The sequence below is a fragment of the Talpa occidentalis genome, unplaced genomic scaffold (genome assembly GCF_014898055.3).
Source record: "Talpa occidentalis isolate TD23 unplaced genomic scaffold, MPIMG_talOcc4v2.1 talOcc4.307, whole genome shotgun sequence".
NCBI lineage: Eukaryota > Metazoa > Chordata > Mammalia > Eulipotyphla > Talpidae > Talpa > Talpa occidentalis.
The window spans coordinates 8,734-36,136 of record NW_023603263.1 but is presented as its reverse complement, the minus strand read 5'-3'; the positions used below and the strand labels follow the sequence as shown (position 1 = coordinate 36,136).

At 33.6% G+C, this 27,403-nt stretch overlaps 1 protein-coding gene across 4 annotated transcripts; it reads left to right on the top strand.

Moving 5' to 3' along the window:
* The first annotated feature begins 3,898 nt into the window (after positions 1-3,898).
* On the top strand, positions 3,899-27,376 carry LOC119256545 (mitogen-activated protein kinase 8). Of its 4 annotated transcripts, none has more exons than XM_037524353.2 (11): positions 3,899-4,090; positions 7,503-7,632; positions 9,967-10,025; positions 10,115-10,253; positions 10,973-11,138; positions 15,057-15,128; positions 16,429-16,611; positions 16,840-16,964; positions 17,074-17,137; positions 19,610-19,687; positions 22,621-27,376. In XM_037524353.2, exons 1-11 carry the CDS (start codon positions 3,969-3,971, stop codon positions 22,764-22,766), a joined length of 1,284 nt encoding a protein of 427 aa, XP_037380250.1. In that variant the 5' UTR covers positions 3,899-3,968; the 3' UTR covers positions 22,767-27,376. The 4 variants fall into 4 exon arrangements, with proteins under 4 accessions (XP_037380250.1, XP_037380252.1, XP_037380251.1 ...); XM_037524355.2 differs by having other exon boundaries at positions 22,616-27,376; XM_037524354.2 differs by lacking the exon at positions 15,057-15,128 and adding an exon at positions 14,619-14,690.
* The last annotated feature ends 27 nt before the right edge of the window (positions 27,377-27,403 follow it).

Here is a 27,403-nt window from a genome sequence, read left to right as displayed (position 1 = left end):
ATTTAGATTCACACAGAAGTTGCAAAAATTGTGAAGCATTTCTGGGTCTCCTTTACACTGCTTCACCCAGTGACAGCATTTGACATTTGTCATAATTGTAGTATAATTTTTCAAGTTCGGAAAGTTCCTATTGATACAACAGTTTAACCAACAAGGAAACTGACATTATCACATAATTATTAACCAAACTACAAACTTTATCTGATTTTACCAGTTTTATGTAAATTGTGTAGTTATATGTAATTTATCACATGTAGTAGTGTAACCACCACAAGTATACAGAATTATTTCATCACCCCAGTGAAACGCCTTCATACTCTTTATCTATTTAATCACACCCTCCCCGGCCATTGTGATCTGTTTCCTTTACTGTAACTTTTTTTTTAAAAGAAAATTATGTAAATATAACATGTAGTCTTTTGATTAAACCTGCTTTCTAAGCAATGAATAATGGTCATTAAAGTGACAGTTCTGTGTATTGTAGGTGCCATGAGGTTAGGCCAAACTAATGAAGTCAGACTACTTTCAGTAAAGAGTTTCTTTGCCTTCCATCTAAACCAAATCATTGTTCCAAAATTCATTAAGTTTATCATTGTTCCTTCTAAGTCCTCAGTTGGCCTCTTGAACAGCTCTCAGTTGTCATTATGTAAATGCATCTGTTCCATTTCCATGTTTTTTTCACAGCTTATGTCCCAATTATATTTAAAGTAGAAATACATAGAAATACCACTGTGCACTAAGACCCACTCCAGCCTTAGTTGTCCACCATTTAACTGTGAAGTGAGAAGAGTGTAGCAATTTCTTACAAATTGTAACTTTGTATTATCAAAACTTATCAAAGTATATAGTTAAAATCCGTGAATTCTTGGGGACTTTGGACATATATTTCTTCTGTCTAAAAAGCTTTTGCTCCCTGCCTGATTAACTCATACTCAGTGTTCCTATCTTGTTCAGTGTAGTTAGTGTAGACTTGATTTCTAAAGCATTCTGCTGTTTTTTCTTTCATTCCTCTTATCACAGCCATAGATAATCAGGCAGGTACCAAACAATGTAAGATCTCCTTTGGCTCCTAACTGGGAGCTCTGTGAGGTGATTACTATTGTGTTCAGGTGTGTCAGTAAATATTGTGTGACTAACTGTAAGTGACAGGAGTTCTCTGTCACCTTTTCATGAGAGTGGCAGCTGAGGCTTCAATGAAGAGACCACTTACTAGTGGCTATCACTGTTTAGCCCTGCCAGAGCTTCATTCAGATTTCTGTATGGGCACTATGGACCCACTCCTGCTGGTGGATCACCCTGTTCTGAGAATAGAGAAGGCTTGTTATTACTCCTTTAGCGGAAAGGGAAATCTGTCCTATATATGTTGCTAGAGCTATTCAACTTTTTCTTTGATTTCCAGCAAGTTAGAGAACTGAAAAACCTGTTAGCTAGCGTGAAGCACCACAAAGTGCCCCTTTTTCTCCGGATTCTTCATCTTACCTCCTTCAAGTAAACTTTAGGAATTCTCATCTGCACACATAGTTCGACTACTTGAAATGTAGACACCTTCAGCTCTGCACTCAGCCTCTGAGCCTATGTACAGATTATCAGAGACCATTAATAATATTGTTTCCGGGCCTCCCATGGTGGCACAGCAGTTGAGCACTGGGCTGCAAAGCTGCCTGCAGCCTCTGCAGCACCGGTTCGATCCCTGGCCACCGGTGAGGGTCCCACATGGCGCGACAGATCTCTCCTGCCACGCCCACTGCTCCCCTCAGCAGTGTGTTTCGTCAGTCTGCCTGTTCTATTCCCCGCTCTGGCTCTGGTGAATTCTCTCATGCTCCCGCGCTTCTGACTGTACCCAGTGCTTGTGTAAATGAATAAATAAATCTTTAAAAAAATAATACTGTTTCCAAGCCCTGGGCAGTTTCCAGGATAAATATATAGAATATTTAAGAAAAGTCCTGATACCCAACACTTTCTGAAATTATTCTCTTCCCACTTCTGTTTCCCTACTCTGGTAGGAAATAGAGAATTCAAGTTAAAGTAGAAAATTAGTCTGTATTTCAGCATCCTATTAGTCTGTATTTCACCTGAGTGTTGCAGTCATTATGAAATCTCTTTCCTTTAAACTATGGTCTGTCTACTTAGGCAGAATTTGTGAGACTTGTCATTTCAAACAGTGCTCTCCGGAGTGTTACAAGACTAATTTAGTTATTGATTTTGGAAATGTTTCTCCAGGCCTGCCTTTAATTCATTCAGATCATTTATTTAACTCCTCAATTGCTTCAGATTCATTTATCTTCTCTTTTCAAATTACACTGTTGGAGTTCTGTTTATTTAACTCAACCCTAAGAATCCACATTAATTTTAATTGTATCTCTTTCATATAGGGTATTACAATAGCTGTCTAGTTTTCCTCTTCCAACTCTTATTGTCCCTCCTCTCATAGTATATAATCTTTGAGTAGCAGCCAGGGGTCTTACTCTCCATTGTGTGATGGCTTCCATTCAACTCTGTTCGAAGTCAGTTCATGAACCTCCAAATTATTCATCTGGTCCCAGGACACTATACAGTGCCTAACATATAGTAGGCACTTAAGATTTGTTGACTATTTGTTCATCAAATATTTTGCTGAATTATTTCTTTGCATTGTAATGTAAGTATTTTCAGGATTTTTGTTAATTGTGTTAGTGTTGTCTTACAACCACATATTCACACACACGAAACAGTAATTCTTTAGTCATAAATGGTTGGTTTATTTTGTGATGTCATGAGTAGATTGGAATTACCTTACCTGCTTTTTCGATAGGTCACTTTCATCTAGTAAGGATGGATAATAGATTTGTCAATAACCAAATCTCAAATGGGTAGGAAAAGCCTGCATTGGCTTTTAATCAGACATATAATAAAGAAATGTGATCAATCTGAGTTTATTTTTGATGTCCCCAATAGTTCAGAGCAGTGTTTTGTTTCATATCCTAATATACTAAATGCCTGTCTTAAAGATTTATTTATATAAGAACCGGGGTACAGGGCAGATGCGCAGGAGAGTGAGAGGATTCACCAGAGACAGAGTGGGTAACAGAACAGGCAGACTGACAAAATATACTGCTGAGGGGAGCAGCGGGTGAGACAGGAGAGGTCCGCCCCGCCATGTGGGATTCTCACTGGCCGGCAGGGATCAAACCCGCGCTGCAGAAGCTGCGGACAGCCCACAGTGCGGCACTCAACTGCCTGCGCCACCAGCGAGGCCCTGTTTATATAAATTTTTATATCTGTCGTGTATCGTCTTATTTTATCTTGCAAGAATATATGAGATATCCTGTTTCTCATCCTTTCAACCATTACAGCCTCAACATATGCATTATACCTGAATGTTACTGTTGGGGGTCAAAATGTTACAGCACTGATGCCCTGTGCTGCTCTGTATTTGTTAGGTAGGAGTGATTAAAGCCTATCAATTTGTTGCCCTTTCTTGTGCCACTAAACGCAATTGTGAATTATTTTTGCATGAAAATTTATCTATTCCTAATACAAATTTAAGTTTTACTCTCTGTAAATAAACACATTAAAAGGACTGGCTTTACATTTTAAGCTATGGAAGTGCCCTTTAAAACATTTTAGCTATACTTAATTTGCTTTTATTTTTTAGTCTTCCAGTAAGTGTGTATACTTATTAATACCATTGACTTCTAAATTAGAGAAACTATCCTAGTCAAAGTTTTTGTTTTTGTTTTGAACTATCGGTCATTTCCTTACATACAATGAAGGCCAATCAGGCTGTTTGGCTTTTTCTTCGTAATTGTGTTTTTTAATCAAGCAGTTGTTTAAACATGATCTAGCAGTCTGTGTTACTATCGTTTAACAGGGTGGTCACTCAGATTTTTAGGTTATAAGTAAATTCATTTTTTTAATCACATTTTTTTCCATTTTGCAGCACCTTGGTGATTTTTTGGATGAAGCCATTAAATTAGTTACTTGCCATCATGAGTAGAAGCAAGCGTGACAGCAATTTTTATAGTGTAGAGATTGGAGATTCTACATTCACAGTCCTGAAACGATATCAAAATTTAAAACCTATAGGCTCAGGAGCTCAAGGAATAGTATGGTAAGTTTTCACTTTCAAAGAATCATTAATTCTTCTCTCCTTTCAGTTTATCAACACCTTGGTAAATATTTAGCTTGCCTCAAAAAATTAAAGCTATAAAAATTACATTAAAGTTATAAATTTTTGACAATAGTGATCTTATTCATAAAACATTTTATAAATGAGTCATCTCTAAGTATAAATTATAGTTAAGTACTGGTCATAAACCATGTAAAGTCAGATATCTTTGGATATTTGGAATAAGTGGCATGCTTGTTAATTACATGTCTATAGCTATTCCCATAGCTTATTGTTTAATAAGAAGCTTCCCTTAATCGTCACTTTCATGTTATAATGAAACTCTGGAATTTCAAAAACTTTATTTTACACTGGGAAATGAAGTCAGCTAATATCTCCCTGTATGTTTTTCAAAATGTATATGTATCTTCTTTAGACTTGTGGCAGGCTTTGGGGCCTTGCTCTGGGCCAATCCCATTTGGATGGAGTTTTACCCACAAGGGGATGGGTAACTTTGGGTGCTTGATTTAGAAACTAGATTCTTTCCTTTTCCTGTATTTCCAAATTGTATTAAAGTTCCTTCCCATTTTAAAAAAAAATGTATATGTATCTTTAAAACTGATTTACAAGCTAATTTCTACAAAAGGTGTATATATGCTTTATTGATCAGTATATTTCTGTATAAACTGAAATGCAAAACAGTCCTTTGGACAGTTCTGCCAATGATTTCAGATTACTAAGTTAGCATAATCTAATGTTTTAGGGAATTCTAAGCCTCATTCAAGCATAATTGTTTTATTACTTCTTAAACGAGATTTGTTTTGGAATACATTAAAGATCATAAATGTTTAGAACCCTGTAGTTCTCCCAGGTTTTAGAAAAATGTGCACATTTTCACAGAGATGCATTCTTTGCAGCACCACTTATAATAGCAAAAATTGGTAAAAGCATCAAATCTATCAATGGGAGAGTGAAAAAACTTGTTATATTCATGCAGTGAAATACTATACAACATTTAAAATGAACTTGAGCTGTATTTATCAACAGGAATAATCTCTGAAATGTGTTGTCTAAAAACAATGTGCAGAATATATATATGCATAATTTGTCATTTATATGTAGTTTAAAATGTGCAAAATAATACCATGTACTTAGGGATGTATACATATGTACAAAAGTATAAAAACATTCATAAACACCAAACTTGGAATACTGCTTACCTCTGAGAATAGAAGGAAGGGAGTTAATCTATGGTAATTTTTTCCCCCCAATTCAGAGGAGTTATGGAAAATACTAAATTATAAACAAATTTGTATAATGGAACACTGCTGGCATTTTCTCTTTTCTGTATTTTGGAAGTAATTTATAATAGCAAGAATTACAGAGATGGAGTCATTTTACAAAGTATTATTGGCTTGACTGATTGTCATTTTAACCAACCACAAATTTAAATGTAAAGAAAATAGTGTAGTAAAGTCAATGTGAGAAAGATTCTGAAAGACTCTGGGTTCAGATTCTGGCTCTTTGACCTTCTAACTTTGTGACTCATAAAGTCACAAATTAACACTTATAAGCCTGTTTTCTCACTTAATTTACAAGGTTGTTGTGAGGGAGTATATTTATAAAATACTTAGTAGTGTTTAAAGATTTATTAATGTTTTTGTACCATCTGTGAGTGTACTGTGAAATTTGTATGCCAGAATTTTTTTTAAAAGTTGCTCTGGAAGAAACCTGAAGCCCTCTTAATGAGTTCCTGATCTAAGGAATAAATATCTTTGTTTTGTTTATTCTGTCATAAAATATTATTACTATGATGCTGACAAATATTGAAGAAAAATTTAACACCTGTTAATGTTACTATCAGAGTCAACTGAATTTTTTCTTTAAAGGCATTATTTTGGGCACTAGTCCAGACAGTGGTAAGTAAATATTTATAGGGGGCTCTGAATCCCCATGTGTTTCTCATTTGTGCACATAGCAGTTAAAAATCTAATTTCCTTTGATACAAAATAGTGCAACCACTTTACATAACTTTGAACATTTTTAGAGTTTGAAATTTTACTTTGACTTAACTGATGAAAATTACTAGGAATGAGTTTAATTGTAAAAAATAAAGCAAACTTTATCTGAAATAATCAGAAATTCTATTAATTTTTTCATGACCCACAATGTTTTTTATTTATATTAACTTAAGAATTTAATTTGTAAATATGGCATTTAGTAAGTAAAGATTATAATTATGTGTATTTTGATTATATGTATACTGTATTTAGACAATAGTTTTATATATGTGATATATAGATAGATCATCCATTTATGCCATGCTAATTTTCCAAATACACATATTTCTACACCGTATGTGATAAGTGAGAGAGCCGCACAACAGCTCACATTTCAAGTGAATTTTAATAAATACTAGTTTCCAAATACTAGGTAAACAAATTTTTTTATAGTGTATTAGATGGTCTATTATGAAAAGGCCAATCTTCATGTCTTTGTCTTCTGGTCTCAGCTTTGTTTTTAGCTTTCTAACTAACCTTGGGCAAAATACTTAACCTCTGGCGTTGTATCAGGTAGTGGTGAATCCAAATGATTTTATCTTTTTCAGTCATAATATTATTTGATTTTAAGATACTTTATCTTAGTAGATAAAGTAAGATACTTTAGTACCTTAGTTTCTTTGACCTGTCTAATATGAAAGGTGTTGTTTCATCAGTGTCATAAAGGAAGATATAAAGAGTAATGAGTATGTTGTTGCATTTCTAGAATTATAGGTGTTTCATTAACAGGTATGAAGCATTTTGTGATGACCTGAAATCTAGCATTCATATTTATAAACATTTTGATTTTTAATTCTTCCTCCAAAACAAAATTTTAAGGTCTTTTTACAATATAAAACAATCTTTTATATAGCCACTTCTCTATGTACCTTCCTCATTATAAATTCATTTTGTGTTGAAACATCCTAATGTAGAATTTTTCAGCACATATTTTTACTGGAATTTATGACCACGTGTGTTCTTTTTTCTGTTTTTCCTTGGTGAAGATGCAGGAAGAAGGACTCAGTTTAGACTTTATTGGACTTAAATACTTGTTACATACAGTTGTACATTTGAGTGTACATTGTATACTAGACAGATCTTGGAGGGTCCCCAATGAAGAAGCAGAATCTCTGTCTTCACTATCCATTGTCTCTGAATTCATTAGCGTTTTAAGAAACAGTTAACAATGCTTTACATTGAGGAATATGCTGAAATCGGTATAGATATAGAAGAAACATGTTGAACATCAAAGACTGGAAATTGATCCATTTGCATTTATTTTTGGAGAAAGTAAGAAAACTGCATTATGGTTTCATGAATTCGGTTTCAGAGATTTTTTATTGAGTTTTTTTTTTTTTAATTTCTTATTACAGTGCAGCTTATGATGCCATTCTTGAAAGAAATGTTGCAATCAAGAAGCTAAGTCGGCCATTTCAGAATCAGACTCATGCTAAGCGGGCTTACAGAGAACTAGTTCTTATGAAATGTGTTAATCACAAAAATGTAAGTGACCATTTTAGAAAATTCTAAGTGTAGATAAAATCAAGATTTTTTTCATGAATATATGAATAACAAAAACTTAAAATATTAGGGGTTTTAAATTGCAGAAGCATTGTAACGTTGTCTAAAAGGTGTATGTTGGGCTGTTGGAAAAGTCATGATGCATTTTTGTTTGAAAAACCCAGAAAAAATACCTTATGACCTTCCTGACAACCCAGTATATTTACAATGTGAATTTTTCTCAACTTTATTAAAGTTATATAAAAATGATTTCTTTTAGATTGTATAATTCTCTAATACTGCATTTGCAAAAGGAGTTTTAAAGGGATAGGTGTTGTAGCAGAACTTTATTTGGACTTGATATCTCATATTATTTGTTTTCTGTCAGGCTAGCATGTCAGAAAATTAGAGCCTTACCACAGAGATGAGAAGTTGCCATTATACTTGAACACTGGAACTTTAATAATATTGAATATAAAATTCAAATCACTGTTCCCTACCTCGCTTACACCTCTTTAAGTAATGCTGTACTCACTGGTGACTTTATGTTGAGTATGTATCATTTTAGCAGAAACTTAAAAAAATACCTAAGCAGAATTAGGAAAATATTCCTAATTCTAAATCTAAAAATTATAAAGATCTAAACATACAGCTTTCACTCACTTTGACAATAATTAGACTTTTTAAAACTTACATTAAGCCTACTGATAATTCAGGTTACCTAATGGAATGATTTCTCCAAAATAAAGTAGGAGTGAATTGTGGAAAGGATAGTTTTATGAAGTGGTATATTAAAAGCGTCTGACTGCAGATGTTCATGGTATTTGTCCACAGGAGTTTATAAAATACACTTTCTGATTACAGATAACACAATCTACAATGTATTGAGAGCTCTGTGCAAGCATCCATGTATTTCTGTAAGCTTCTGGTGTTGTAGTTACTAATTAAGGGGAAAAATTCATGGATGTTAAAGAGCAGGCTCCTTATTTAACGTATGTAGTAGCACAGGGAATGGAAGGAAGAGTTCAGACAATAAAATGGGCAACTCTCTTAAATATTATAGTGCAAATTCTGAAAAAGGAGTCAAAAATCACTGAGCCTTATATTGCAATGAAGAAGGTACTCTGGGGCCTGGTGGCATAAGGAGTTAAGATACAGCACGGTGGAGCTGTCCACAGCTTCTGCAACATGGTTTCATTCCCTGGCCAGGGAGCTACCCACATGGTGTGGCAGACCTCTCCTGTCTTGCCTACTGCTCCCCTCAACAGTGTGTTTCAGTCAGTCTGCCTGTTCTGTTCCTCACTCTGTCTCCGGTGAATCCTCTCACCCCCCCCTGCGCCTCTGACCTGTACTCCAGTTCTTGTATGCATAAATAAATAAATCTTTAAAAAAAAAAAAAAAAAGAGTACCCTGGAAAATGAGTTTGGTAGGAATGATAATGAGTTCAATTTCATATTGTTTTTGAAGCTTCCATATGACATGCCAATTTATACTTGAGATTCATAAGCTTAGCAAGGACTTTTAATACACATTTGGAAATTACCCACATAAAGATATTCAGAGAAAAAGATATAGATAATATCACTCAGGAAAAGGATACAAATAGAGAAAAAAGGAGAATTAAAGACAGAATGGTTGGCATACCTTTGAATGAACCAGTGGAATAAACTGGGAATGAGGAAAACTGGGGAAAAGCAGTATTATGAAAAGCTGGAGGACAAGGATTAATTAGAGATACTGAGTTGGGTAAGAGCTGGCAGAAGGTATTGAAGATTTGCTTACAAATTATGTACAGATAATATATTGTATAATGTTAGGTCCTTGATAATTGAGTGTTTATTAGTGGAATGGATTGTGTGGAACTCTTCTGTTAATGAGTTTTTTAGGACTTCAGAATTCACATAGAACCTCTTCTTCCCATAACACCCCCCCACCTCCACATGGGTTTACCCATTATCAATATCCCTCACCAGAGTAGTACATTTGTTATAATCAGTGAACCTACTTTGATGCATTGTAATCACCCAAAGTCCTTAGTTCACATTAGGGTTCACTCTTGTACATTCTGTGGGTTTGGGCAATTGTTTAATGACATGTATCTACCATCGTAGTGCTATACAGAGTATTTTCACTGCCCTAAAAATATTTTGTACTCCACTTCCCTCTCTCCCCCACCAACCATTGGCCGTTAGTTTAAATATATGAAATAAGTAACTTGAGTCATAAGATTTGAAAGGTTTAAACTGGTGATGGATTTTTTTAACCCATGTATTTATAGTTCTTCATTGAAAGTATTATGAACCAATTTCCAATTTTTTATCTCTGCTTCCACTATAGATTATTGGCCTGTTGAATGTTTTCACGCCACAGAAATCCCTAGAAGAATTTCAGGATGTGTAAGTACGATCATTAAAATTCTGTTGTTAGTACATTACTCTTAGATTGTTGCTATACATTTAAGCTGTCATGTTTTTTCACCCTGAAGTTACATTGTCATGGAGCTCATGGATGCAAATCTTTGCCAAGTGATTCAAATGGAACTAGATCATGAAAGAATGTCATACCTTCTCTATCAGATGCTGTGTGGAATCAAGCACCTTCACTCTGCTGGAATTATTCATCGGGTTAGTAGGAAAAAAAATAAAAAATTTTCAATCATTGACGTGCTGCTTTCCTTTTAATGATCCTATATAGCATAAACTTCCTTAAGATTGGGGTCATATATGGAAAATTCTTCACAGAATTATTTAGTTGCATCAACAAGTAATTTGATGGATTTGTAGCACCAAGATAATGGTGTCTTACCTCTGTAGGCAGACAAAAATGTTATAAGTAAATTTGTGATTTCAGATGGGAAAATCAGTAATGGAAAAACTGGTAAATGTTTTGGTGCCTTAGAATTGAACTTCTACTCCTGCCAATTTGAAATGTCAGATAATATTTGCTTAGATAGATATAGAATGACCTATTTTTGATTGGTAAATGCCAACTTAGGCCTCTTTTTCTTTTGCTGTAATAGTTTGCATGTGAACTTTGAGATGCCTTTCCAAATTGCACTTACTCTTATCAAAATTCTCTAGCTAAACATAATTGCTAAAAAATAAAGCATTACTGACTTCTTTAAAAACTGTATATATTCATAAATTTAAAATGTCATCAAGCTCATTTCTTAAGTTCACCTATTCTGATATCATTTCTCAAGTTCACCTATTTTGATGAATCTGGTATGGATGTCCCATTATAGAGAGAAAAATGAACAAGTAGATGAATTATTTTACAAGTGAACTTGTGAACTGTAAAATCTTTATCATAGCAGTCATTTTTTTATCTTTATTTTTTGAAGGACTTAAAGCCCAGTAATATAGTAGTAAAATCAGACTGCACTTTGAAGATTCTTGACTTTGGACTGGCCAGGACTGCAGGAACTAGTTTTATGATGACACCTTATGTAGTGACTCGCTACTACAGAGCACCTGAGGTCATCCTAGGGATGGGCTACAAAGAAAACGGTCAGCAAACACTATTTACTTGAAATACTGTTCTGATTTATTTGTTTTTGTTCATTAGTTTTCTTATGTAATTACTTAGCTGATGTGCACAGAGTAAGATGTTTATCAATTTGAAACATTTTTCAAGAGTTTGAAAATAACTATAAATTTGGTCATAAATATTTGAAAAAACTTCAGGGTCCTTATTATTTCAATATGAATACATAACTGGTGGATAAGGAATTTTTTTGTCCTTACTCCTGTAGCAGAATATATGCCATTTGCTTGCCTGTAACTTGAAAATATTGAGCTTTTTTAACTTGGGTTCAGGAAAGTATGTAGTGTCCTGACAATTTAGTAGTAATCTAATTTGCATTAGTAACCTTTGCACATATTTCTAAATCCATAATACTAAAGTTAATTAGCAGTAGCACTTACTGTAAACTTTAAGAGCTACAATATGGCCATTCTACAAAGCTAATGGATAATTAAGGTCACCTTTTGGAAGAAGCAGTTTTTTACAAAAGCCTTGTTTCAGCCTTAAATAGCATTGTTATGTATGGATATATTCAATTACATATATTAGTGTTAGAATCAAGACTGAAGAAAATTATCAGAAATGTAGTTCATGAATTAAAATTTTTATATAATGAAGAAATTTTATTGAAATCTCAGAATTTAGATATGTAGAATAAAATCTACACAAGATCTTACTGACTGAAACTATAATTTTTAAAATGTGGTAATTTTATCTAAAATACATATGACCTTTGATCAACATAGATGTTAAGAATAATAGCTGCCATGCAGTTGAAAAACTTGAGTATAAGTTTTTTCTCCAGTATAACTGGAGAGAGAAACTGCTCATGGGGTGAGGATTAGCTTCAGTGTTTCCAGTGAATACTTGTAACAGTGCAGCTCACTGCAGGAGCAACCAGAGGTGGCTGTGAATTATTACAGTAATAGAGTATGCACTGCAGGTAATTTTATGCAGCTGTGTTTTAACACTACATCATTATGTTTGCTTATATTTCTCTGGAATATAAATGCACTGCATTACATACAGTATGTTTGTGTTTAAGTCTTGATAATTTTAACTTTTTACAATAGATTTGTGTTTATTTTATAGTAGTAAATGATAAAATAACTATTTTTTGCCCCCAGCTACCCCTAAAATATAGACTATTATTTGCTTACACGTATTTTATGCATTTACAACATAACTTTTTCATATTTCTAGACTGTTTGCTTCATATGAAAGTTTTTTCAAGTTGTGATAAATCTTAAAAATGTTTCTAATGTAGTTATTTTAAAAAATCCGAGTATAAATAGACGTGCACAGTTTAAACCTGTGTTGGTCAAGGGTCAACTGTATTCTCCAGAATAGAACCTAGACATTTTTCCTAACAAGAAATCCGGAACAGCAGTTCACAGTGAATCAGGAAACTGTGTTAAATCACCCTTCAGGATTCTTTCTGATAAAAGATAATAATGAATTAGGAATTCTAGCTTAATTTCCTTTCCTTTTCCAAGCTAATTAAAACAAATATTTTAAACTTTTACTGTTCTTTTCTTAAACATGCAGTTTTGTTTTCTTGCTCTCCACCTAAAATTGTCTTATACCTGTAGAATCCATTAAATTGGATTTAGTGCTACTCTTTTTTTTTTTTCTTTTGAGAATTGATACATCAACTGGCCAGCATGAATATTGCTTTTGCATGTGCTGTAAAGCCATTGATTCTCATAGACATTGTGTAATATGTCACACAGTATCCTATATATGTGATTTTGGGACAAGCTCCCTACCGTAAGTTAGCACCAAGTAAAACTGTCATATAAAGAATTAACATGCTTCCTGGTTCCACATAAGTAGCATGTAGCTCACCTTTTTGCCTTTTCCCCCCTAGGAAACCAAGTCAGATAATCAAGATAACTAGCCTGCAAAGTTAAATTTAAGAACTTCCTTCTTTTAGTGACACTAACACACCACCCCTGCCAACCATCACTTGTTTTAACAACTTTGTTTTATGTGTCTTTTATGACAAACTACCTCAAAGCTGTTTGAAAAGTGTGATATAATGGGATATATTTTAACTGCCTACTAACTAAGCATTTAGACCCTATAAAGCTAGTTTGTCTATGGTTTAAGCTTAGCATGTTCTTAGAAAGTCTTCATTGACCCAATTACTATCTTTAAAGTATGTTTTTCTTAAGTTGCCTACATAAGCTGGTTATTTTAGAGGGAAAACTTACTGTAATATATTTTTGCTAAAGATAAAAACCCTGGAAAAATGTTTGCTGAATTGATTTGTGTATTAATTAACATTTCTTCTAAATTTTACCCATGAAAATTGAATCATGCGATAAACATAAAAGAGTTTGTATGTGTTTTAATATGAAATTATAGATGAATTTTAGTTCCAGAGGATTTCCAAAATTATTTCCTATTTAGCATCTCATATTTTGTAATGAACTGGCAGACTTCTTATTAAAAAAAAAAAGTGTATTAGAAAATACAGGCTTTAATTTCTTAAATCCTGCAATGTAGGTAAAAGGTATAGCTTTAATATCATTCCTCCCCTTTTCCTCTTTTGCTGTTTAAAAATTTGGGCCTTCAAACTTTAAAAACAAATGCAAGTTTCTAAGGCTTTTTTCCTTAAATCATGTATGATCTGTAAGTCTAGGAGATTCTGTAGATAATAAATCTGTGGGAAATTTCATAATGTATCCAGGCAAAAGTAACTTCAAGCCAATAGCAGTTTGATTTTATGGGTTTGAAAATCTTTTAAATGGAAAATGTGAAATATACTTCTTTTTACTAAGTTTTCTTAGTTGATTTTCATTCTCTACACATTTGTTCCTTTTAGGATAGTTGAGTAAATGTAGTATGAAGTTGCCAAGAAAACAAATGACTTCCAATTCAAAATAAACATAGCACTTCTGAAATCAATTTATGAACCAGTTAGAAATTTTCTGAAGAGCTTTATATGAACTTTTTCACTATACTTATTCATAGAAATGCATTCTTTCTGTTAAATATTGTAATACACTAGATTATTTCTGCTCATGCTTTTTTTCTTTATTTGCCTTAAAGAGAGAGTACAATGCACAGTTGAACCACAAAATGGTTATCAGGTTTGTTTGTTGTTTTTTTGGCTACCTTGTATGAATTTTCAGACTTACTAACAAAGTCTGTGTTTATCTTATATTTTATAAACAAATTTTCAGTGAAATGTGTAGGTTTTTTAATTATGTGATTTCTGTGCATAGCTCTCACTTTAAAATTAGATATGTAGTAAAAGACCATACTCCATATTTGCTTTCATGAATCAAAACCTTTTGAAAAATAATTTGTTTTAAATATTCCATTAGCTGAAATTACAATCACTTTTTTCTTTTTGTGATGTTTTGCAGTTTTTATATAATGCAGTCATATTATGCTTCTTTGATTTTAACAACCTTTTGCTTTGCTTTTCCTTCTTTTGTGCTGCAAACATATAGTGGATTTATGGTCTGTGGGGTGCATTATGGGAGAAATGGTTTGCCACAAAATCCTCTTTCCAGGAAGGGACTGTATCCTTGTGCTGCTGCAGCAGTTTAATTAGTTAGGTGATGAGCTTCCTTATGTTTGCTAATGAAAATGAATATGGTACATTCATACATAAGGGTTTTTCTTAAATAGACAAAGTTTGTGGCTATTATAGTTCAAAAATTGTTGAGATAAGAAGCTGAAGTATTTGTAGGCTGCATCTGGCAGTAGGACATACAGTCTCTGCTGGTAGTTAGAGCACATTCACTGTCACTCATTTTTATTTTATACTGCTTTTTATAATTTTGAAGTATACATGGTGTGCGTGATTTTTTTTTTTTTTTACTGTTTCTATATTTTTTTATTTTAACCAAAATCTTTATGTTAATGTCATTGCATTTTGTTTTCAGTTGACATTTGGTCAGTTGGGTGCATCATGGGAGAAATGATCAAAGGTGGTGTTTTGTTCCCAGGTACAGATCGTATCCTTATCTTTGGCCTAAAATGTAGTTTCTAAAGGTCAAAATGTATGATAGCACTTCAGCTTGGTCAGGTATAATGTATTTTGTCTCTCCCTAATAATAAAGTATTGCTAAATTACTTTTTCAAAATACCACCTACTATTTGACAGACTTTCCTTTCCCTCATTTATTGATTGTTTCATATGTTAATTCTGAAAACTGCTCAAGTACAACTACCTATAACTACTTGCTGGCTTTGAGTTGATTTATCTAACCTAAATCAAAAATCATGGCTTGCATTCAAATTTTTCTAATAATTAGATACTTGAGTAAATCTGTAAGTATTTAGGAATTAAATTTGAATTTTGGAACTGTCTTTTGCTTTTGACCATCCTTTTCTTTTGTTCTCCCTCCCTCTCCCTCCCCCTCATCATATCTTCATTTTTGTTTATGTTCCGTGCGTTTTGTGGTTTTTAGTTGTTCTCATTACTCAACATACTGATCTTTTTTTTCATCTGAGAACTTCAGCAGTAATAGTTTTATATAGTGATGAGTAGATTTGGGTTCATGCTTTTTGTTCTTCTGTTTTTAATATTTGTATTAGCAGTGATTTGTTACATGTTTGTCAATTTGTAATACTTAGAATTGTGTTACTAGAAGGAGTAGGGAAGCCATATTAAGTAGATTTACAATACGAAGGTTTTTTAGGTCTTAGTCTGCAGGGAGTGCTATAGACTAGGAGAAAGGAGATTAGAGAATACGAACCTTAGAAGTATAAAACACCAAATCATTTTGTAAGTTTCAGAGCTTTAAAAAAATTTATTAACACAAGTTAAAAAAGAAAATGCCACTTTTATCAAAGCCATTTTCTGGAAAACTCAGAAAACCAGGACAGAGTATAAGAAGTATTTTTTTATCCTCTAGGAAATGCTTTCATATTTTTTGATAAGATTGATAAAAGGCAAAATGTTGTATTCTAGAATTGTGTGCAGTTTACATATAGAGTAACTGTGGATAGCAATTTTATTATTACTTGAGTTCCTTGTATTTAGAATTTGTGAGGTTAAGCTTTCATTTTTATGATAAAATCAGTGTTATTAGACACACACAATAAATAAGATTGCAAAGCTTGTTTATTGATCCTTTCTGTTCACCTAAGATCATAGCATTTTGCAAGGTGACTATAACCTATAAGATTTATAACTGCCACATTCTTTCTAGGGATTTTTCTTAAATTGCCATTTTCTTTTTACTCTAATTGGATATGACTAATGTGTTGAACATTAGATACAGAGTATTTTTCTTAGCTACTTGATAATAGATATTGATCAGTGGAATAAAGTTATTGAACAGCTTGGAACACCATGTCCTGAATTCATGAAGAAACTGCAACCAACAGTAAGGACTTATGTTGAAAACAGACCTAAATATGCTGGATATAGCTTTGAAAAGCTTTTCCCCGATGTACTTTTCCCAGCTGACTCAGAACACAACAAACTTAAAGGTACTTTTTATAAATATATATATTTAATCTGTGTGTGTGTGTGTGTGTGTGTGTGTATTCATTATTTTTATGGGACATGACCCAAAGTTATTGCTGGATGGTCGGATAAATCTCTTCTTTTTGAAACTTACATTTTTTGCTAAATGATAATTGCAAATTTCTGAAATATGTCGATAATTTAACAGCCTTTATGAGAATATATGTACATTAACATCATTATTTCTGCAGCCAGTCAGGCAAGGGATTTGTTATCCAAAATGCTGGTAATTGATGCATCTAAAAGAATCTCTGTAGATGAAGCTCTTCAGCACCCATATATCAATGTCTGGTATGATCCTTCTGAAGCAGAAGCTGTAAGTTCTTAATGCTTAAAGAATACATTGTACTTAATCTTAAGAGTTAGAATTAAAGTTAGGTTTTGAAGGAAACCTTTTCATTTATTGTTGTCTTAATGTTTTTCAGCCACCACCAAAAATACCTGATAAACAGTTAGATGAAAGGGAACACACAATAGAAGAATGGAAAGGTAATGTGCACTGGATTCCTAGAGATGAAACAGAAATGGCTCCTGGCTTTTTATACTGATTTATTCATCACATTAGGAAAATTAAAGATATTTTCTGTCAGTCATGATATTTGGTAATATGATAATTTTCACCAAAGTAGAAGGTCTCCCTCCCTCCCTGAGTTAATCCTAATCTCTCATGCCCCCTCTCTCCCAGACACAGAAATATGAGCACTTTTTGGAACCTTTGTGTTCTTCCATAGTCTCCAAACAGACAAATATGTGTGTTTGGTATCGCACCCTTCTCTTATCCTAGCTTGTTTTGATCATAAATGGCTGTATACTTTGTACACTTACTTTATTGATATATATGTGATTATATCTTAATACAAAGAAAACTCCTAGGAGATATGCCTGACCAATGGATATTTTACAATTATTCTCAAATTACTCTCCAAAGAAATTACAGCAGTTCACATTTCTATCAGCGTTGTATAAGCTATTTTACCCCTACCCTTGCCAACAGAGTGAGATTTTTTTTAATATTTGCAAATCTGTAATTTTATGAATGCAGGTGAATATTAATACCTTGATAGTCATGGAAATGTTAAAATTTTTCTTTCTTTGAAAGATGCAATGATGACATTTGGGCCAGGTAATACCTAGATCCAGTTTACCTTCATTTGTGTTGTTATCAATGTTCTTACCCCTTTTATGGTTACATGACTTTGGGTAAGTCATTTGACCTGCATTTCTTGCCTAATCTTAAAATGGAGACAGAAGACATATTACAAACAACTAAGAACCTGCGTAGTGGGAAGGTAAAAGGGACTAACAGGGAGGTATAGATCTGAACATACATACGCACACACGTCTATGTGTGCGTGTGTGTTTATAAATTATTTGGGAGGAGAGAAAAAAATATGATTCTTCTCAGGAGTTCCTAGAGATTAGTTTTCTACAAGTTGTCTTTGGAAGACACATATTTAGACTCTGTAGAGCCCACCAGAATGATGGAAAGGGATAGAATGTATTGTAACAAGTAATATACAGGTAGAACTGTGGGCCAGAATATGTATTAATATCTACCTGATATTTGTATGTATCATTACATTTACAATAGACATTTATGGTATTTCATAGACTCGTAATAGATCACCTATTGTAAAACACATGGTTATGTACCAGTAAGAAAGAGAAAACACTGCCAGTTGCACTGCACCCAATTTCAGAGATAGTAATCTATGAAAAAGTACAATTTATAATCATTGAAACGTAGTATTTTTGTTTGTATACAGCTATATCTAACATTTTTGATTACTTTAAGAATGTTTGCCTTTAGTCTACCTTTTTTTCCTACCCCCAAGTATAGTTCAGTACTACTTTTGTCAAGATCTGCTTGAGTTTTAGCATCATAGTAAAAATTTATTACCAAGGCCATTCATACACACTGCTTTTTCTAGTTCCAAGCCCAAGAAGGTTACCATAGCAGGCAAAATTAGGTGTCTCTAGCTCATGTTTGTTACAATATATCCATTTGTTTAACCATTGACCAGCATAAATGTTGTCATATTCTGTAATCAGAGGCTCTTCATCCAAAGTTTAAGAATTACAGATGGCTTAAAATTTTGTGGAACATTTTTTGCATGTATATTTTTTCAGAGGAGGATTTACTGCATTTATGCAAATCTCAGAGACTTCCATGACCCAAAGAGAAGATGAAGAATGGTGTGGTAGCATTCACCAGAAAATTCTTCTTAAGTAGATATTCAGACTGACAAGGCAGATCACAGTTGACATCAAGATTACTTAAAAAAATACAGGACAGGAGTACACACAAGCAAGGCAGCATCTGGTGTATCTTTTTATTAGGAGCAGACCTCACAACAGTCTACCTACTGCCCAGACACCTGGTAAAAGAATAAGATTTCCATGGAAAATCTTGACAGAGACAGTGTAGCTGCCTGCTTCTTTTCCCCTAGTAGGAATGTATTTATACTCCACTCTGATAAAAGCAACTTCCACACACTCTGATTTAAAATCTTAACAGGTATGTGGGCAAGCATCTACAGTGTACCAGGTACTATGCCAGGGATCAGGAAATAGAAGTGAATAAGACAAACATGGTTCTAGTTCTCACAGAGACAGAATTAAGCAAGTCTTTCAGTACACAATGATACGTGGTATGGTATAGTATGGTATATTACAAAGTTCTGGTGGAGTAAGAAAGATAAAACTTCTAAATTCAGCACTATTCTTAATCTAACTTTAGGAACATTAGTTAGGCAGAGATTTTGTTTCTTTCAAAATAATTTATGGGTAAGGATTGAGGAATTAACAACACCTTTGAATATTAGGCTAACACTTGCAGAACCTCTGCCATTGTAAGGACACCATTTAAAGTACTTAATGTGTGTAAATTTTTGCTTAAAACATCTTGTGAGCTTGGTTCTCAGGCTTTGAACAGTTTGTTTTTGTTAATGTCTTTTTCAGAATTAATATACAAGGAAGTTATGGACTTGGAGGAGCGAACCAAGAATGGAGTTATACGGGGGCAACCTTCTCCTTTAGGTTGGTTACAATATAAGCTTGGTTAAATCACATTTTGCTTCTTGTGTTGTGAGACCGTTAGTGACCTGAGACCTATAGCTCTTTCAGTATTTGCTTTCATCATAATTTAAAGTTTAATCATTATAATCATTATAAGGAGAACAATTTGGCAGTTAAATTTAAAAGCACTGCTACACTGTTGTAACAATACATCATACCTAATATATTCATAAAGTGCATATCTTTTCTTTTTCTTTCATTGACATTCTACTGAAGAACAGAATTTTAAAACTTTTTTTGTATTCTTGTCATTAAAGAAGAAATTATAACATAGACCCGTTAAATATATAAGTTGGTTTCAACAATTACCTACTATTTAGTTGTAAAAAAAAGTTATAAATGTTTTACTAGCATGGTTAACTAATTGATTTTGTATTGATATATAGTAGTAAAATTGAACTGTTCATGATAGAGACTTGAGTGGGATTTGAAAAGTCCATTATTGAGGAGACCTTTATACTTCAGCATAATACCCTAGTGATGTCAAATGTTTGAGTAAACTCATTAATCTCATAAGATAGCAGAACAGTCATATTCTTAATTTATATGTGAAAAATTTAGATGTTGGTCAATACTTATCTATGGTTACAAAATAGGTAGTGGAGAGGACAGGACTACAGATTACTTGACATAGTCTGGATTCTCAATTAACAGCTTGCAAAGAAGAGTATTAGTAAATTAAGCTGTTATAAAAATACTCTGTTGTTGCTTATATACAAAAACATAGAATGGTCTTTGACAAATCAAATTACCAGATAATCACAATACCATTTTTACTTGATTTTTAAAAATGAAATATATTTATTTTCCCACTGAATTGCCTTCCTGTCTTTATTTTGGTTTGACTAATATTAATGTGAGTTTGCATGCTTTGAGTATGTAAAGACTTTAAGGAAATGACCCAGATACTGTAAATATTTGCCATATTATTGCCACTCAAATATTTAAGAATTTGTTTTAAAGTTCAGAAAACAAGTATTTTTTTTCCTTAGGTATTTAATTTTCACATTAAAGACCTAACTGGTTATACATTTAAAAGTTAATTTTTATCAGATTAAGAGATTTGAATTAAAAAAAAGACATGAGGGCCTCCCCGGTGGCGCAGCGGTTGAGCGCTGGGTTGCGAAGCTGCCTGCGGCCTCTGCAGCGCCGGTTCGATCCCCGGCTGCTCCCAGGCCACCGGAGGAGGGTCCCACATGGCGCGCAGACCTCCCCTGCCGCCCGCTGCTCCCCTCAGCAGTGTACTTCGGTCCTTCTGTCTGCTCTGCTCCCCGCTCTGGCTCTGGTGAATTCTCTCACCCTCCCGCGCTTCTGACTGTACCCAGTGCATGTATAAACAAAACAAACAAACAAACAAATAAATAAATAAAACATGCCTCTATAAAAAAAAAAAAAAAAAAAAGACTTTATTTTAAAAAAAAAAAAAAAAAAAGACATGAAAATGTATATGTGGTAGAAGCCTTCATGATTTAAAAGTTTCAATACAAATCTTGAAAATTAACCATGATATTGAGTATCCTTCAGTCAGAAAAGTGCATTCTATAGTGTTGTATGGATTACATTGTTGAAAGTATAGTTTCTTCACTTTACCCTGACTGGGAACCTAACTGACCTTTCTTGGGTCTAGAAGGTTATCTTTTTTTTTTTCTTTTTTTTACTTCTGTCAGATCTGATGTACTAAATCTGCTTTCCTTTTCCATTTCACCTTCTATCACCTGCTCTGTCTCTCTCTGTTTTATTCCATTCTGTCTCCAAGTCCTCTCCACACCAACCTAAAGATTTGCTGTTCCTACTCACCTGGCTGTTTTCTTATTGCATGTGATGAAACTCTCTCAGAGGATCTTTCATATATGTGGTTTTTTGCTCATTATTTGACAGAATGGAGTTATAATCTCAAACACTGAGATGCTGGGTTCTGGACCAGTGGCTCAGCCTGTCTAGTTTCAGCATTTTGGGTGTCTGAAACTTCTCCTTAGTCCTCAACTTGGAAACTATTGCTTTTACTTCATCAATGTCCTCTTGGATAATCTCCATAAAATATTTTCATATTTGGGGTGACCTTTATTTAGTTATCATGTGATTGAAAAGTACCTTCTTAGTGTATGAATCACCTTTAGCATATTTCCCACCCCACAGTATCATTAACCTCTGCCCTCCCAACCCAACTCCCTTGAGAGGGTTTTTCTGTAGGATAAATATTCCTATTACTTTTTAAAATCCAGGAAATGCTTATTAGACAACTTTTGGCTAAGGAAACACTCTGTCCCTACTCTAACAAATTCATATTTACAGTTAGTAAATATTAGAATAGAAATAACATGACCCGAGTCTACCTAGCTAGGGCACTTGAATGACCCAAACAAGTCCAGTTAGCTCATGTAAACCAGGACAGTTGAATTAAGTTCATATCCAATGAAAATGATTTTATTATTTCTAATGATTTTTGCTTTAAAACAGGATGTACCAGAAATGTTGTTTGGACTTTACAGTACAAATATATCATCAGTCATTTTTTTATAGGACAGTAGTTAGCTTTTTGAGTCATACATCTCTCTGAGATCCTCTCTCCAGCAAAATGTAATATAGGTGGTTTTTCAGGTGTTATCAGCATTATTCACAAACACTTTGAAGCACATTATCAATCTTACTGTAAGACCGTTTAAGTAGCCTCAGCTTAAATTCTTGTCTTGAACTGAAAAAAAATTAGTAGAAAATCCAGGACTCCAAGTTTCCAGCCATTTTCAGAATTTTCTGCTGTAGAATATCTCTTGTACTTATCTTCAGCAAGCTTTCTAAACCTAAGAGAAAAATTATTTACCAGGTAGTATAGTACAAGTAACTTGGTCTGCAATTCTCTCTGCAACTGATTTGCTGTTTTGTTTCTCATAGCACAGGTGCAGCAGTGATCAGTGGCTCTCAGCATCCTTCGTCATCGTCGTCTGTCAATGATGTGTCTTCAATGTCAACAGATCCGACTTTGGCTTCGGATACAGACAGCAGTCTAGAAGCATCAGCTGGACCTCTGGGCTGCTGTAGATGACTACTTGGGCCTTGGGGGGTGGGGGAGGTAGGAGGGATGGGGAATCGTTTAGTCATTGATAGAACTACTTTGAAAACAATTCAGTGGTCTTATTTTTGAGTGATTTTTCAAAAATGTAGAATTCATTTTGTAGTAAAGTAGTTTATTTTTTTTTAATTTCAAGTGATGTAATTTAAAACTTATGTTGTGTTTTAAAACAGCAACAAAACTGTATTGTATTTTTGCTGTAATTAACTGTATAATGTAAACCTAATTATTTTATCATGGTTTAAAATTTTTGCATATTTGCTTTATCTTATGCTGCTGATTTTTTTTTACTGATTTTGTAAGATTTTGTTTATCAAAGCAACTATTATGTGGTGACTTGCCTATATCATGAATTATTTAAGATTTTTATAGTTTTTTATTAGAATTTATTTCAAATGTTTTGTTCATGATGCTATCCTTCAGGGTTATGTGCTTATCAATGAACTTACCCCAGAGGAGTGAGGGAATATAACCTGTAGCCAGTCATATTCAGGAATAACTACTGTAAATGATGAACGTGTTAAAAGAAAACCTCCAATATTTGCTACTTGCCAATCTTAACATAGTTATTATAATTGGTAGGTTATCCTATATGAATTTTGGCAAAAAGCCCCATCGTCTAAGTGGCAGAATAATTTAGAATATGTCTTTGAAGATACTGTGTGTCTGCCACCACCTTCCTTCCCCTCTGCCCCCCCAACATAAGTGAAAAGAATATGGTGTTTGCTGCAAATTTGTGGCATGCTTGAAACTTATGATCACATAAAGTCAAGAGGATACTTCATGAATAATGCATTTCAATACAAATAAACAGATGGTTCATTTCTACTAGCTATGAGCCTTTTTTTGTATACACTGAGTTAATCTGCTCAGGCTGTAAGTCCCAGCAATGATCTAGAGTCTGGTCTTTCCCTTTCCTGCAGCCTTAGATCCTTGGATCTTTCCAGTTTCCTATTAAAGTATCAGTCAGTTAAGCACCGGTTCGCATGGTGTTTTTGGCCATTTGATTCTACCTGTTTAGCATAATTATATTTGTACTAACTGTTGGGAGGTTCCAAAACCTACTTAGATTTCTGTAGGTGTAATGTATCAAATGAGCAATATACCGTTCATCTGAAAATAGTAGCACACAGCCATATATAGGATATCATTTTCTAAGGACTGTTTCTTCACATTGAGCAGAGCAGGCTTAAGTGGTGATTATTTTGTCTTAGTGTTTCATTTTTTTATACCTGATTTTCAATAAAACATGCAATTTGGATGTTGAGTAGTGTAAGAATGGTGCTGCTCCTGACAAGTGTATGTTAACTGTTTACATTTTATATCTGCAGAATTATTTCTCTATAACTGAATTTTTCTTAAGTAAAATGTCATTGAAGTCTCATTATCTCAGAAATAGATTGTCTGTAATGCCCCAGGCCCCTTGTTTTTTTTTGTTTTTGTTTATTTTGTTTGGAACAAGAAGGATTTCATGTAATGAACTGACTGGGAAATGCATAAGTGACAAGGTTCTAGGCAGAAAACGTATTGGTATTAATGACCACCAGGAGCAAGAACTGGGGCAGCTCAACATGCATTCTGTGAAAGTTCTATTAGCATGTTATTCATATATATAATGCAAAAATTCTTTTGAGTAAGGTATTTTATTTAGGTCATTGTTAATGTGCAATACTTAGGATTAAACTACATTAGCCTTTATATATGTTTTGAAATAGCAACTTTGTTTTTGATGGTTTAAAGTTATGATTTCCAACCTCTTAAAACTTCTAACCTTTTCATCACAACATGGTGCATTAATTTTATTTGCCAAAGTAGAGTTTTGAGAGTATGATACCCTTTTAATTGTAGAAACCGGTTTGGATTTAGGATTTCAGCAAAAAGTTGAACATGAGTGTGTTCTGTTAGTTTGACAGTTAGCTGTATTTTCTCTAAAATAGATTATTTCACTATTGCACTTTAACAACTGACATGCTGACAGAAGATTCCCATATTTTACGTTTGATTGCTGATAAAGCCATCTCTATTGATACAGATTTTGGTTAAGCAAGGAAAACCACATGATTTTACTGTGTCGTTTGTTGTAAAATGCCAGCTACCACTTGCCAACCAGCATGTTTAAGTTGTTGCAGAGAAAACAGATTCTTATTAGTTAATATAGACTAAAATACTTAAGTTATATCCTGAAAACAAAATCTGTTTATTAAATGTTGTGTTTAGGTTTTTAAAATATCTAAATACAGCTTTCCCTCTTCTTTTCAATCTGTTGGGCTAAGGATGTTCTAGTTCTATTTATTTTAGAAGCTTTTTGAACCTTTAAAACATCTTAAATATATGTGGGATATTTTTAAGAGAACTTATAAATAAAACTTCTGTCAAGCAGTATTTATGTAAAGGTACCTTGCTTATCTTATCATTTTGGTTTTTCAGCTTTATATATTTAATATTCCCAACTTACTACCAGAAAATTATTTTGGCCAAGATTTATCATTCAACTTTATAGATTAGGAAAGGAACACTAATTTTTTTCTGCATGTCTTCCTGGTTACTGTTGTTACCCTTTGATGTATACTGACCATTGGTAAAATGATTGTGCTGTTGGGATTGCTTAATTACAATATATATATAGATAGAACTTCTCAACTCTTTCATACTGTTTGCCCAACAGTTCTCATTTTGTCACACACTCTTGGCTGCTAGTTGTCCCTGGTATGCACGCTTTCAAGTTGGTAAGAGCATAGTGCATTCACACCAGACTTCCTAAGAGAAATGCCAACCTCTTAAATGAGAAGGCTGCCACATAACCCCTTTAGCAATACAGAGAAGTTTGGTTATATATAAAGCAGCAAGCTTTCCTGGAAGCCTTTTCATTATTCTCTTCCATGCTAATCCTGCTTTGTTGTCTTAAAAGATGAAGGTGAAGAAGAGGTCAGTGTCTGACAGTGATATCAGCAGCAGGCAAGTGAAGCTTTTTTGGGGTTATAGATAAGACTTGGTTTATGTTATCGGCCAGTATGTGCTGCACATATGAAGACTTATAACTACTCAGTGTTGCCTAGGCACAAGCCTGCACAACATTTTGAGGTAAAAACAGTCTGTTTTCAAGATACTGTTGTAGTTTGTGAGTGTCGTTCATTAGTCATACATTAGCTGTAGAGTGACTGCATGAAGCCCCATGACCCCCAGTAAATTCTTAACAGTAGAAAAACCAATCACCACTATTTTGTCATTAGCAGGCCTCTTAAATGTTGCCGCTCCATATCCTTTACATTTTAGTATACATTGTGTTTCTATTGATCTCTCTTAGGTTTTTCCTGATTCAGAGGAAACCAGTTTTTCCTTAATAGCAAGAAAGATGAAGAGGTAAAGGGCATTGAAGCAGAAATGTATAGTTTGGGGTATGATTAGAAAACTAATAAGGAAAACAAAAGTCCTAATTTCAAACTAACTGCTCTTAGTTAAGTGCTCTTAAGGAGAGTCTAGTAAGAGTAATACTTCTGGCCATTTCTGGTTTAGATTCTCTTCATTACTGAAACTTTTGAGAAATAATACCTGTGGATTAGTTTTGCACAATGTTCTATTCTCACAATTTACAAATTAAACTAGGTTTTTATTGAACTACCTCACACTAATTTTCTATGCTTTCCCAAGTAAGCTGTTGCCCTTGCTGTTAGATCTTTACTGAGTGTGAATTATAAATGTGTGTTAAATACTTTATAGCCAATGTCAACACAATACCAGTATGTAAAATATACCTTGCATCAGTAAGAGAGACTCACGTGTAAATTCTTTCACTGTGTATCTTGGAAAGTTGTGTTAGATGTGCTCGTTGGACATTATTACTCTCTGTTTTTGTAAGTGGAAACCTGCTCGTGATACCAGTCCATTCTTTACATTTTACAAAAGGAGTAAATCTTAGTAAATTTTAAGAAGAAATAAATTACTTTTGTAGGCCCGATATTTGGTATATTTTTGAGAAGCTCTTAATCTTTTAGCTGAATGATGAAGTTAAACTAAACTAGCTGTCTACCTGGACTGTGACATCTATTTTCTCATTACAGATTATCCTGTTTAATAGGTTTTAAAACCTGAAAACTTAAGTATAATAATGAACATTTCCTTTTTTCCCTATATGATGCCATTCCTTCATTCCACTCCCTTCCCTGTGTTCCATTCCCTTTCCTCTCCTGTAGACAAAACAAAATGGGGCACTTTGTAGAGAATGCTGAGATAATTATTGTGGTTTTTAATCATTTATGCCCTAGTCATTAAACATGCACCACTGGAATGTAAACAATGTTATCTAGTATGTTAATTGGTTATAATATTTTAAATAAAAAAGAAAAAAGTGGTATGAAAATTATGAAATGAAGAGTTTTTTCATTGAAAGCAAGTTGTAAATTTGTGGTAAAAAATTTTATGTGACAATTTTAAGACTTCCTGTAGATTGGGACAAAAGGGATAGTATTGGGCAGCTTTCTGAGATCTGGATTTTATGCAGATTGTAAATAACCTAAAATATCCTGGTTTTCTCGTTTATCAAGTCTTGTCTTTCTGCTGTTTGAAGTCACTGGGGAAACTATCTAAAAGGGAAATTGCTTCAATGCCTTAAC